Below are 14,409 nucleotides of genomic sequence, written 5' to 3'. Positions count from 1 at the left end.
AAATATCCTATATCGCACGCAATCAGAGAAACCAAACATACAACAAAACACTACAACCCCGCCTACCCACTCGGAACTTCCAACCACCACGCAACAACACCATCACAAACCCGTGCAGACGATGTGGAATACCATTAACCCCAGAACATTTACAACAGAACCCAGCCAAGAGAGTCCAATGCAACTTATGCAAAGAAATCCTACACTACAGCAAGGTGTGCCTATCAGCAAAATTCTTGTGGCAGTCCCAACAGATAACACCCCAGCAAAACATCCACCAAACTCGCAGAGTACGACACATAAGGGCAATAACACAAAACCATCGTTCCAAACCAAGATACCCAACAGGACAATAATGATGAAACAGTAGATCTCGAAAACACATTCTTTATACAAGAAGTGTTCGACAGCTGGAATGCAGTGAACTTCATCAAACCAAAGACATTCAATAACTAACCCCCAAGCAAATACTCACCCAATCTATCAGACGAAATCTGGATACGAACAACCTCAGACAATACCGAAATTGACTGGCTTGCGGACACCGGCAGCCCCAGAAGCTTTATAGGCAAGCAAGAAGCAGTAAAGATATTACAACAATGCAAATCCTCCAAATGGAATGACACGAAAGGAGCCTTGCAAATAAAGCTAAACTCCGGACATTGGGAGATTGAAAATAACGAAATCCTAGTGGTAAACTCTAACACTCTCAACATACTAGGACGAGATGTGCTCGGCAAACTCGAATTCACCCTCTCCCAAAATAAAGATATAAACATAAACAAAATCCAACTGGATAACCCAGTACAACTCTGAATTATAAAGAAATACCCCCATCTATGCACACGATTGGGCAAATCAAAAAACCATAGCGCAAAGTCCACACTAAAAAAAAGAAATACACCCATACCAACACAAAGGTCGAAGAGTCCCCCTACAGTTAACCGACAAAGTAGATAAGGAAATCCGCCATCTCTAAGACACAAAACAAATAATTAAACTAGACAAATGCTCAGACAAAGTTTTCATAAGCCCCGTAGCCATCACATTAAAACAAGACAAATCCATCAAACTAGCACTAGACTCTAAACTCCTTAATGACGCAATCGAAATGAACAAATACCAAATGCAACCCATCGACAACCTGATGGACCCGGTGGCCAAATACATTTCAGAAAAACAAAAATAAACCTTGTAACTTCCTATTCTCAAAAATGGACCTTAAATACGCTTACAGGCAAATCCCCCAACACCCCAAAATCTAGGGGCAAATCAACAGGAACATACCAATTCTAGGGACTCTACGGACATGCAAGCAACGTTCCAAAAAACACTTGACAAAACACTAGAAAACATCCACAACAAAATCAATTTCCTTGATGATATTCTAATCATAACCAAGGGCAAATTATAGAACCATGAATCAGACATAGACATTTTCCTCTCAAGACTGGACAAAGAAAATCTCGCCAATGAGAATTCGCAAAACTCGTCATAACATGGCTCGGATACAAAGTCACTCAAGCGGGAATTACACCAACCGTAAAAAAGACTGACTCGATACTCAACCTTAAACCCCCTAATACACTTAAACAACTTCGCTCCTTTATGGGTTCCATACGCCAACTCATAAAGTTCATACCAAACCTAGCCAACTTCCTCGACCCCATACGACCGCTATTAAAAAATGAAAGCGTTACCAACAACAAAATACAATGGCAAAACTCTCAAACCACAGCGCTCGAAAAAATAAAAGCGGAGATATTAAAAATTACCGAAAAAAAACATTTTGACAATTAACGAAACTCACGCCTAAAATGTGATGCCAGCCATACCTGCCTCGGGGCAGTCCTAGAACAACATTACACCGATGGGTGGTCTCCCATAGCTTACGCCATTCGCTTCCTCAACGAAGCCAAACTAAAATACAACATAAACGAACTAGAATTACTTTCAGTAGTCTGGGCCACAGACCATTTCAAATTTTACCTCCTAGGATCAAAATTTGAGCTCATTACAGATCATACAGCGTTATTATCGGCCATTAAACCCAATCGGGCCAACAAATCCCGACAAAGCAGACTAGCCCGCTGGGTAGATAAACTACTCGCATACATTTTCATCATCAATCATTTACCAGGAAATGACATGGGCTTTACAGATTACCTGAGCAGAAACCCTCACTTAAATCCCCCTCCCATAAGCGCAGACGATGAACTTTTAGTAATAAATAGAATAAACGACTTTACTTTTACTTTACTGAACGAAGAAAGAAAGCACAAAATTTCAGCCAATCAGATTGCTCCATGCGGAGACACGCGCAAATCATATGACGCAATGAGCGTAATTCAACAAGCAAAAAACAAAGCGAAAACTTATTGTTATTTCTCTCGTACAAACCAGTTGCCTATTAACTCTTTCTCTAATTCACACTGTCTTTAATCACAATCTTCTAATTTTTTAAACAGTATTAATTCTTTTTCATTATCTCAATTATCTTCCTCCCAACCTTCAAATTCTCCAATTATTAATAACGTAATCAATAGAAATAAACCTCATTTAAACACTTTTGAAAAACCCATTACTAAACGTAATCGTAAACCCAAAAGAAGTAGAGCCATGAACGCCCAAAATTCAAACTCCCCAGTCTCTGTAACCACCCAAACTTCTGTAGCTTCCCAAACGGATACTAACCCCCAACCTCCAATGTAGGCCAAGGCCGAAACCCAATAATTGATTCAAAACATGCACCCCTATTCGATTTCGAACATGAACATCCCCCCAATTATCGTCGCAACCTTGCCCGCGTATTAGGCGAAGAACTCTTAGCAGAAGCTACCTTAAAGGACAGAAACCTTCAGGCAATCATCAAATTCGTAAAAGCCCCCAAATGGGCGGAGTTGAAACAATTTTCAAAGTATTACCAAGAGCTTATGAAATGATCTAGCCGTAGCCAATCGGGATGCCTCTTATACGATGGTAAACTGGTTATCCCTTACCAATTACAAAATCTTTTTATCAATGCGGTACACCGCATCCACCCGGGCCAAGTTGGGACCATTCGCCTGGCCAATCTAATCTCGTTTCCCCAAATGCACCGCACGATTGCGCTACGGGCAGAAAACTGCAGACAGTGCCTAGACCAAGGTAAGAATCTGAAACCTATATTACCGAAAACAAGCTTAGGCCAACTCCCAAAACCAGGAGAACCAAACGAAGAAATACAAATAGATTTTGCAGGACCAATCGTAGACACAAAAATTCCTAATAACGAACACTACATCCTAGCCGCCGTTGATCGTTTCTCAAGATACCCCTCAGCAATAGTACACACTAGTTGCGATACACAAACCGCACTAGAATTCCTAATACAATAATGCGCATTCCACGGTATCCCACGCAGCAAACGCTGCAATCAAGCACAAGTGTTTAAATCTAGGGCGTTCGAAATCTACTGCAAAGACAAAAAGTTAAACTCAATTTCTCTCCCACCCACGACCACCAGGCATCGGGCATGGTGGAACGCCTGATACAAACACTTATAGAAAGACTTGCAACCATTAATATCGACCCAATTTGGGACACTACCACAATAACCGAAAAAAATCAGACATATTCGAATCAATAAAACTAATACCCAATCGGGTCACGAAAATACCCCCATTCTAAGCTCACTTCGTTAGACCCAAAAAACACGGAAGTATCTAACCTTTTAACAATCCCTAACTCATCAAACAATTTAACATACAATAATATAAAATCCTTTTACCTAGACAAACGACTACTCCAGAAGCCAGCCCTGACGCCAGCAGCAATCTGGGACCGCGACAAAAATTCCGAAGTTTACCTGGATACCCACAACAAGCCAGAAGAACCTTCCCGACGCGACACCCCCTCCGATGACTCGAAAACTCCAGAATCATCAGACTCGGACGACGTCCCCTACAGACCAGCCCAAAAGGGTACAATAATTCCGTCTAAATTTAAATTTCAAATAGGCGATAAATCAACTATAATTGACCAAACACGGCGTAACCTAGCACGCAAAAACATCGGAAGAAAAAACCTTGAACCCAGAGGAACTCTAAAACCCCTCTGGTCAATAATCCCTGATGGAACAATTGTAGACTATACCCCACCACACCATTAATATCGATATACATAACCAAAAAACACTGTAATCCGTAACAGCAACATTGCCATCTTCTCCGAAAAACGTCCAAGACCGCCCAAACCAAAACTCCGCCTCATAAACATCGTCGCATGCAAAGCTGTAGGAGAAAATAATAGAAAGAAACACAAAATAGAAAAATTCTGTTTAGCAGAAAAGGCCCAAGCAGCCAAAGCAGCCCGAATGGAGAAGCCGGCCACAAGCGAGCACCAGAAGACAACCATCCCCCACAATGATCCGGGACCCTCATCAGCACCAATAGCCACAACAAGCCAACAGCACGGCACCCCAACGCCCATTGAAGATAACGAGCCAGCATCCCTAGTGGCAAATTCTTCAATAAACATCTGGCCAATCACAACGAGGACACGCCCATCAGAAATACCCAAGAAACTGAACAGGAAAAAATCCGCGAGATTGGTCCCAGAAAGGAAACGCACTTCAATTCGAAATAAGGCTACCGTGTCAGCAGCCAGGAAAACTGCCAATACAAAACTCACAAAAGCAAAAATTGCCGCCCTAAAACAATGCAGAATCTTAAACACAAGCCAAAGCCTAATTAACCTCAATGAACTACAACGGAAGAAGACGACACGCCGCATCTTCCAGGAGCATTTCCCAGGGCACACAAAGCCTTTCACTATAGCAGCATATTCAGCCGCAAACTTCATGATGACCACGCCCTCTAGGAACACAGTCTCCACCATAGTCAAATTACCCCACTGCGCAACAAACGCAAATCACAAGCAGAAGCTACAGTAAAGAAACTGATTGTAGAACAAACAATTGCATACATTCCCCAATCTAATGCCACAAAAGAGAACACGGTCATCGACCTAGTGGATACCTCGGACGAACCCCAAACAACTCCCCCCTAACCGTAAACCCGAACTGCTCATAGTTCGGACAGAACATTGTAATCCTATCCTCAGACTCACAAAAATCCAGCCCCTCATTCCAGACAGCCTCTATACACTCTGTTCCCACTAGGACATTCGTCACTCCACAGCCGACCCCTATGGACTGCTCACCCCCGATACCAAATCCCGAACGGGACACAGATGAACACCTCACAGGGAAACTGCCTCAAACAAAGATGCCTAGCACAACTCAAACTGCTAGCCATCATCCAGTCGGGGTGGAATGTAGTGAGCGTCTGGCTCACTCAGTAACCAAGCATCCAAACGTATTATTATGAACTCTTATAAAAATTCATATGTTATTTAATTATCTCATTCATAGTTGTAAGTACGTATCTATCGCATTGTTCATTTGTTGCTATCTGGTTGTGCCAGTCGCTATTCTCGAGCTCCGTTTGGAGCGCAATAACTAAGCGCACATGGTGTCTTTAGCAAGAACAAAATAGTCTAAGTCGAATGGTTAATTCTTATAGCGCTAGTCTTTTCACTGCCTCTGCTTAATCAACATAGCTCTAGCCACACACTGTGTTTGGTTGACACAATAATAATAATAATAATTATAATAATAATAATATTAATAAAAGTAATAATAATAATAATAATAATAATAATAATAATAATAATAATAATAATGTTAATAAAAATAATTGTAATAATAATAATAATAATAATAATAATAATAATAATAATAATATTAATAAAAATAATAATAATAATAATATTAATAATAATAATAATAATAATGATAAGAATAATAATAATATTAATAAAAATAGTAAAATAATATTAAAAATAATAATTATAATACTCGGGAATTTCAAAAACTCTGGAAAAAAGGTTGAACTACATTGGTGTAATAAAATATAATTAAACTGTTGCAAATATGATTTCAAGTGTAAATAATTTCAAAATTTCGTTGTTATTCTAACTCATTTCTTAGAAAACCTGGTAGCAGCTACGAAAACTTAAACAAATTTCTGGCGCCACTTTTCCAGAAAACTTCGGGCGCAAACATTGAAACCAACAAGCAAGATGCCAGAAGGGCCTTAGAGTCTCTCACTCTTGAAGATGACAAGTAGATAGTATCTCTTGACGTAAAAAGTTTGTACACCAACGTTCCGGTTAGAGAGGCTATAGAAATTGCTCTAAGAGAACTCTATTCAAGCAACCTAGCACCAGATATCCCAAGATCCGCCATGAAAAATTTGCCAAAGGTTGCGGTGACGAATGTTCATTTCAAATATAATGGAATTTGGTATGTACAATCGGATGCTCTGGCTATGGGTGCATCACTGGCTGTTATACTAACAAACGTGTGGATGAATTGTTTTAGGCATCACTGCAAAAACAAGAACTCAATGAAAACATTTCGAGATCCGACAAAAACGGGAAGTGCGAATACTGTAACCGGAGAGTGACTTTCCGAGGAAGAGTAGTAGAATGTGAGTCATGCAAAAACTGGTTTCATGCAAGATGCCAAAATATATCGAATGAGGAATACGCCAACATGCAGGATGTTGTTTGGATTTGTACTTATTGCAACAACCAACAGATAGTGGGGCGGTATGAGGAGATGAAAATGTTTAAAAGGTATGTAGAAGATATTATCTGCACGGTTCGTGGTGACCCGGACGATTATTTAAAATTTGCAAATTCTTTACAGAACAACTTGCAATTTACCTTAGAAAAAGTTAACATGGAAGGGAATTTGGCTTTTCTTGACATTAACGTAAATGTGAGCAGCGAAAGTAATATCACCTGTCATTGGTATCAAAAACCGACTGACACTGGAATAATACTGAATTTTTGCAGCTGTACAACGCTTCAGCATAAGAAAATTGTGATTCAAGGGACGGTTCATACGGTTTTAAATGCAACCTCTGATTGGTTGGCCTTCGATAAGGCTCTTGAAAAGAACAAAACTTGCTCGACCAAAATTCAATATCCAGAAGATTGGTCTTCAAAAATAGTGAACCAGACTCTAGAAAAAATTATAAGTGGCGGTAAAGACCAATTGCGAACAACACCAAAAGAGGATATAAAAAGCAAGACTAGATCTTATGATAAGCGAACTATTTTACTACAATACAGATGCAACCTTACTAAAAACTTTGCCAGCAAACTGAAGAAATTATGCGAATTACAACGCGGAAATTAAGATCATGCCTCCCCAACCTAAAATCATTTTTCGATAGAGACCTGAAATCTCACGTGGTATATGAGATTAAATGTAATGGATGCGGATCCACCTAAGTTGGGCAAACAAGCCGACATGTTACCACAAGGATTACAAAACATCAAAAGAAGGGTTCACAGGTGGGTCAACATCTGGTTGAATGTCGTGGCGCCGCGAATGACATTGAATGGAAAATTCTGGACGCCTGTCGGACGGTAGAAAAACTAATGATTATCGAATCTATGTAAATCAGCAATCTGAAGCCGGCACTAAACACATGCGATGAATATAGGGGGGGACTCACGTTGAAATATTAGTTCAAAAATATAATTTTGACTAGATGAGGATGCATAGGGCAAAACGAAATTTGCAAAATCTCCACAAGAGGGATACTTAAGTTTAGGGCAAATTAGGAATAACCCTTAAATTACAAGAACATGACCAAAATCGAAAAATCCGGAATAGGAATGTTTTGAAATAAATTGATAACGGATGTAAATTTGAGTTGCAAATAGGCTTAATATTGTACATATGAAAAAATTTCTGATTGATTTTTTTAGAATAGTTCCTAGAATTGTTTTAAGTGTGGTCTCAGACAAATGTAAATACATATTTATGTTATCTTTTAACAATTTGTAAAACATTTTTAACCTGACGATGAATGTAAAGTTCGAAAAAAATTGTTTTAAATATCGGAAGTAATTATAGTTTGACAAATCGGTTTCTTTTACATCATTTCTTAGTATTCAATAGACTGAGTCAAAGACAATTTATATAATTTTAAATAATTTTATTTGATTGTTAAACTAAAAAGTGTTTAAACTCTATAAAAAATTGTTAAATTACTCGAACGTTTTCGCAATAACTCGCATCGTCATGAGTTTAAAACTTGTTAAGTAAATATTTACAGATATGGTTGAAAACCTTAGTAAATATTTACAGATATGCATATATACAGCAACGTGTCTTGATTATCTGTTTACTTTTTCGAGTTTTTCTAAAATGTTTTCAGGTTTCAACCTTAAAGTTCGCTGAAATGTTAAAAGAACTTAAAACTTTTAATATGGGTCTTTTCTGTATGAGTTTTGAATAGGAGATTTTCGTTTTGATCCACAATGTAACGTTGCTCGCATGGCAATTCGACCTGACAATGAACGCAATGTTAAATCTGACGATGAACGCAATGTTAAACCTGACGATGAACGCAATGTTCGAAAACGTTTGTTTTTTTTTTAAATCAATTTAAATTTCAATTGTCAATTCCTTCTGCTCTGGAGCTTTGACAATGTCAATTCGATCAAAAATATTGTCTCTGCTAATTTGCGGTCGAAACTTAGCTCTTAAGAATTTCCAAAAAACGATAGCAGTTTTGACTATTTGCGAGGTCAAACTTAAATAAAAGACACTTGTGCAACTCAATTGAGTTATTCAGTTCGTTTTCAGGTGACTTCATTCTGCGCTCAAGACATGGAGATTTGTAAATATTTAGTTTCCGCGCAAAAGTGTTTCTGTTATTAATGAGATGCATTGTGCGAGGAGGCTAGAAGAAGGGGTACACTGAAGTTTGGGTCTCATTAAGTGAGAAATCGATTGAATCATTAGTCATATTGGCCCTCACACATCTTCAGGGCAAAAATTTGTTAAAATTGTATAAAGAAGACAAGTTGTGATTGAAAATTACACTATTCACAAAAGTGTTTAGTTAAGTGATTAGATACTCCCGAAAGCCAGAACTGAAAAGGCTAGAAATGATTTCTTTTTCCGTACATGCAGACTAGCAAATCGAATAGAAAAATACATTGAATTTAATACGAAAAAAGGTCTTAAAAATCGAGTTTTAAATTTCATGTGGAAGTTTGTAAACGAGCGATTCGACGAAAATAACATCTGTAGCTGGCATCTATGCTGTGACTGTCAGATCTGCAGAAATAATAGGACAATTTTCTAAGACGACGACTGGGACGAAAATCCCCTCAGTGAAAACTGTAAATCCCCAACAACAACAACAACAACAACTCCTAACTCTAAAAATATATCAATTTTACGGTTCACCGATTGTTCTGTTTCAGGTGCTTTTTTGTTACCTTACTCGATATGTTTTCTCTTTGGAGGGCTACCTTTATTTTTTATGGAGCTTGCACTTGGCCAGTATTATCGGACTGGTTGTATAACGCTTTGGAACAAATTATGCCCTGCTATGAAAGGTAAGTTGTTAGTTTAATTAAATGCAAAATTAATGCGAAACTGGATTTTTGAATTGTTTCAGGTGTGGGCTTCGCTATCATTTTTATAAACATGTACATGAGCTTTTTCTACAACACAGTTATTGCCACAGCCTTTTATTATCTGTACTCATCATTTACTTTAACGTTACCATGGGTATCTTGTGGAAATCCATGGAATGATGACAAATGTCTAGCTATCGGACAAACGCCGAGACCTGATCAAAACTTGACAGAAACTCCTGCTAGTCAATATTACACGTTAGTCAAACAGTTCAGTCTTACTTAAAAGTCAAACTTAAAAGTTAGCTCTGATACGTTTCAGTAGTCACTAGGCTCCAATTTTTTAAAATTAAACACTGCTTTGCGAACACAGCAAAAATCAAGAAAAGCAACTATTCGTGAGTTTTCTTAAAATTTGTTTCATTCATAATATTTCAGTCGCCAGCTCATTGCTCAGAATGTGAGGAGCGATGAGCTCATGTGATAATGAATATTACCACACGGTTTTTATTGCCACCAAGAAATTATCAATCTCCGAGGCGAAGCCGAGGTGTTATGATAACTTTGAGGGCGATAACAATCCTGTGGTAATTTTTTTAATCAACACCTGTTGCGATAACAGCAGTTAAATAAACTGCCATTGTAATAAATTTTAGTTCCCGATCGACACTAGAAAAACACCTCAGCATTAGACTACGAGTTTATCACACTCTTTTATCGCCACTGTTACTAAATAAACAATGGCGATAAAAGAGTGGTGTTAAACTCGTACTCTAATTATTATTATTATTATTATTATTATGACTTCGTGGATATGCCACTGGAATGTTATTTCCGCTGTTAGGTTCTAGGATGTGCACGACAGTTTTCACAGATACAAATGAATGTCCATGTGCAAGGATTCTGCTCATTCCAGTTTCTTTCCAAATAGCTCCACATGTATTCAATGAGTTTCCTCTTCAGTTGCTGCTCACAGAAGAAGTCCATCACTTTCTGGATGACGTTCACTCGAAACCCCGTTCTGTACCAGAAGTTCAGTCTCTGAACCTCATATTTGACCTCTGGGAGTGCCACTCTTTTCCTTCTGTCCTCTCCAACAACTCGGATTTCTGAGAATTCCACATCATACTTGCCGCTCAGAAGGCTACTCAACATCAACAGATCTTTCAATACTTTAAAATAAAGTGGTGGTAGTAGATTCGATTTTAAAATAGCGTCCTTGTAGTCAATACTCCCGCAGATCCATCTCATTGCTTTCTTATGGAAGGATTCCATGATCTGGTATTCAGATTTTCTAAGTTCCCAGCATTCCGATGATGGAAACAGTTTGATAAACTTGTAGTCTAAAAAAAACTTGTGTGGCGTTGGTGTTGTGTGTGTGCGGTGTGTGTGTGTGTCGCGTGTGCGGTGTGTGTGTGGTGTGTTTGTGCTGTGTGTGTTGTGCGTGGTATGTGTGTGTGTTTGCGTGTGTGTGTGCGCGCGTATGTGTGTGTGTGTGTGTTGTGCGTGGTATGTGTGTGTGTGTGTTTGCGTGTGTGTGCGCGCGCGTATGTGTGTGTCTGTGTGCGTGTGTTTGTGTGGGTGCGTGTGTACGTGTGTGCTTTGATAAACTTGTAGTCTAAAAAAACTTGTGTGGCGTGTGTGTTGTATGTTTGTGTGGTGTGTGTGTCGTGTGTGTGTGTGGTGTGTTTGTGTGCGCGTATGTGTGTGCGTGTGTGTGTGTGATGTGCGTGGTATGTGTGTGTTTCCGTGTGTGTGTTTGTGCGTGTGCGGTGTGTGTGTGTGTGGTGTGTTTGTGTGCGCGTATGTGTGTGCGTGGTATGTGTGTGTTTGCGTGTGTGTGTCTGTTTGTGCGTGTGTGTGTGTTTTTCTGGTTGTGTGCTTGTGTGTGTGCGCGCGCGTATGTGTGTCTGTGTGCGTGTGTTTGTGTATTTGCGTCGTTGACTGTGTGCGTGTGTGCTTTGATAAACTTGTAGTCTAAGAAAACTTGTGGCGTGTGTGTTGTGTGTGTCGTGTGTGTGCGGTGTGTGCGTGGTGTGTTTGTGTGCGTGTGTGCGCGTATGTGTGTGTGTGTGCATGTGTGTGTGTGTGTGTGTGTGCGTGCGTGCCTGTGCTTGCGTATGTGTGTTTGTGTGTGTGTGTGTGCGCGTTGGTGCGTGCGTATGTGTGTGGGTGCTTGTGTGTGTGTGGTTGTTTGTGTGCGTGTGTGGGCGCGTGTGAACTTGAGTGGGTCCATTTGCGTGTGTGTTTGTGGTTGTCTGTAAGTGTGCGTGGTTGCGTGTGTGTTTTAGGTTGTGTGTGTGTGTGTAAGCGTGTCTGTTTGTAAGTGTGCGGTTGTGTGTTTGTATGCAGGCGTTGGTGCGAGTGTACGAGTGTGCGTGCGTGTGTATTTGTGTGCGCGCGTGTGTTTGATGTGTGTGTGGTGTATGTGTGTGTAAGTGGCGTGTGTTTGTGTGCGTGTGTGTCTGTTTTTGCGTGTGTGTGTGCGTGCATGTGTGTTTGTAAGTGTGTAAGTAAGTGTGAGTGTGCGTGCGTGTGTTTGTGTGTGCGTTTGTGTGTATGTTGTGTGTGGGGGAGGTGAGCATGAGGATAAAACGAAGAACAGATCCGAAGAAATTTCATTTACCTTTGAAAATGTAATTGTCCACAAAAAATGAAAAGGAAAAACCAATAAAACTGTGTTCAATTTTGAAATGATCGCAACAGGTGTTGATTAAAAAATTACCACACGGTTGTTATCGCCCTCGAAGTAATCATAACACCTCGGCTTCGCCTCGGAGTTTGATAACCTCTCGGTGGCGATAACAACCGTGTGGTAATATTCATTAATCAACACCTGCGATCATTTCAAAATTGAACACATTCTTATTGGTTTTTCGTTTTTGTTTTTTGTGGACAATTACATTTTCAAAGGTAAGTTATATTTCTTCGGATCTTTTCTTCGTTTTGTCTTCATGCCCCCCCTCACACGACATGCACACACACAAACGCACCCAAGCACGCACACGAACACACACTCACACTTACACACTTACAAACACGCACGCACATGCACGCACACACACACGCAAAAACACACACGCACACAAACACTTATTCACACACACACACACGCGCGCACACAAATACCCTCGCACAGACACGGTTACACACACACAAACACACACGCACACACAATCACTCACACACACACTTGCACACAACCACAAACCCACATATGCACAGGCACGCACACACACGCACGCATGCATACGCACAAACACACACACGCATGGACACACACAACACAGACACCACACGTTTAGACTACAAGTTTTTTTAGACTACAAGTTTATCAAACTGTTTCCGTCATTAGACTACGAGTTTATCACCACTCTTTTATCGCCACTGTTTACTTAGTAACAGTGGCAATAAAAGAGTGTGATAAACTCGTAGTCTAATGCTGAAGTGTTTTTCCAGTGTCAATCAGGCATTAAAATTTATTACACTGGCAGTTTATTTAACTGTTATTATCGCAACAGGTGTTGATTAAAATCTTTTAATCGACACCTGTTGCGATAAAGCAGTTAAATAAACTTCCAGTGTAATAAATTTTTGCCTGATCGACGCTGGTAAACGGTTTTGCGGAAAAGTGTCCTTCTTGCGTTAAGATTTTTTTTGCAAAGTTTGAAAGTTCTCAAAATATTGATTTTGAAGAGAAAAGATTGCAAATTTCGATTTTTTTGGGGGGCGCCTAATTATTCAAATATGTTGCATGTGTTTTAGCGTTCTCACTCATTCAAAAGTTGAATATAACTAGTCAGTGTGGGTTGACAAATTGTGCAAGTTTCAGTTTTCAGCGTTTTTCTCTTAGATTTACCCACTAATTTTTTAATTTTCTCGGACGAAATTTGAAGCAATTATTGTAAACGTGTTGGTCTTTTGTAATGCAAAATTTTTGCGTGACCATTTTTGTGCTTATGTTCTAGGACATTCTGTGATTTCTCAAGTGAATTTTTCACACTTCACTTCTTCGTTTTGAGTGATTTGAATTGTTCGCATTCCGAAATGAAGTTTTTTTTGCTAATATAAAACCGATTGCTAGCGGTGGATACAAAGCAATTTTAGCTTAGTGGTTAAGATGTCTGACTGGTATCCCGGAGATCACGGGTTCGAAACACTATGAGTTTTTGCACCCATAAAATTTTCTAGGCTACACTCGGGAAATTGCGAAACGCTGGAAAAATTGGGGAAGTCTGACAGCTGTTGTTTTGTTTTTACTACATCTTGACATGACCAAAAACTTTGGTCGTCGCAGCTCGGACAATTTTGAAAAGAAAAACGCCTTCTCGTCGACAATCAGGGCTTCACTCCACTTCGTTTGGCGGCCCTTTTACACTCGATAAATACTACTCTGAAGTGAAGGTGTCTCAGTTATACCGATCGGACAACTTTATCTTAACAACAAGCCCGAATATGAGATTCCTCTCCCTAAAAATTTGATTAAACTGTATAAAATATAATATGAAAGTTCGAAGCACGAGCAAAATTCGCCAATGAAGTAAATGCTTGATGAGGTGTATTGTATGAGAATTAATCTCTGATTTTTTGAGCAGTAGTGTTTTATCGGAAGAATTGAATTATTCTTGAGATAACCAATGAAATTCATGAGTTGAATAGGGGGAGTCCTTAAAATAATGTAAGTTATTCGCCTTCTTTGGTTTGAGATAATCTGAAATTTATAGGAGGTATGTGTTGGAAAACTACAAAGCAGCTGGTCTGCAAGACATGGGTGGTCTGAAGTGGGAACTGTCTATCTGTCTGATGTTTGTGTTCATTGTTGTCTACTTCTCACTCTGGAAGGGAATCAAGGGATCCGGAAAAGTTAGTCAACATTATGCGAATTATTAATGCCTTTGCTTCCTGTATATTTTGTTC

The 14,409-nt window shown here is 39.4% G+C and overlaps 2 protein-coding genes across 3 annotated transcripts in view; one reads left to right on the top strand and one right to left on the bottom strand.

Annotated features, from left to right (window-relative positions):
• The window catches only part of LOC142336460 (uncharacterized), a 537,002-nt gene that overhangs the window by 29,988 nt on the left and 492,605 nt on the right, over nt 1-14,409 (bottom strand). The window lies entirely within an intron of this gene.
• The window catches only part of LOC142336458 (sodium-dependent serotonin transporter-like), a 526,993-nt gene that overhangs the window by 489,005 nt on the left and 23,579 nt on the right, over nt 1-14,409 (top strand). For both annotated transcript variants that reach the window (XM_075385306.1, XM_075385305.1), the window contains exons 2-4: nt 9,337-9,471; nt 9,534-9,750; nt 14,217-14,355. In XM_075385306.1, the coding sequence (XP_075241421.1) occupies nt 9,337-9,471; nt 9,534-9,750; nt 14,217-14,355 (491 nt within the window). The remainder of the gene's footprint in view (nt 1-9,336; nt 9,472-9,533; nt 9,751-14,216; nt 14,356-14,409) is intronic.

The sequence above is a fragment of the Convolutriloba macropyga genome, chromosome 3 (genome assembly GCF_964194025.1).
Source record: "Convolutriloba macropyga chromosome 3, txConMacr16.3, whole genome shotgun sequence".
NCBI lineage: Eukaryota > Metazoa > Xenacoelomorpha > Acoela > Convolutidae > Convolutriloba > Convolutriloba macropyga.
This window is presented reverse-complemented; position numbering and strand designations above follow the sequence as displayed.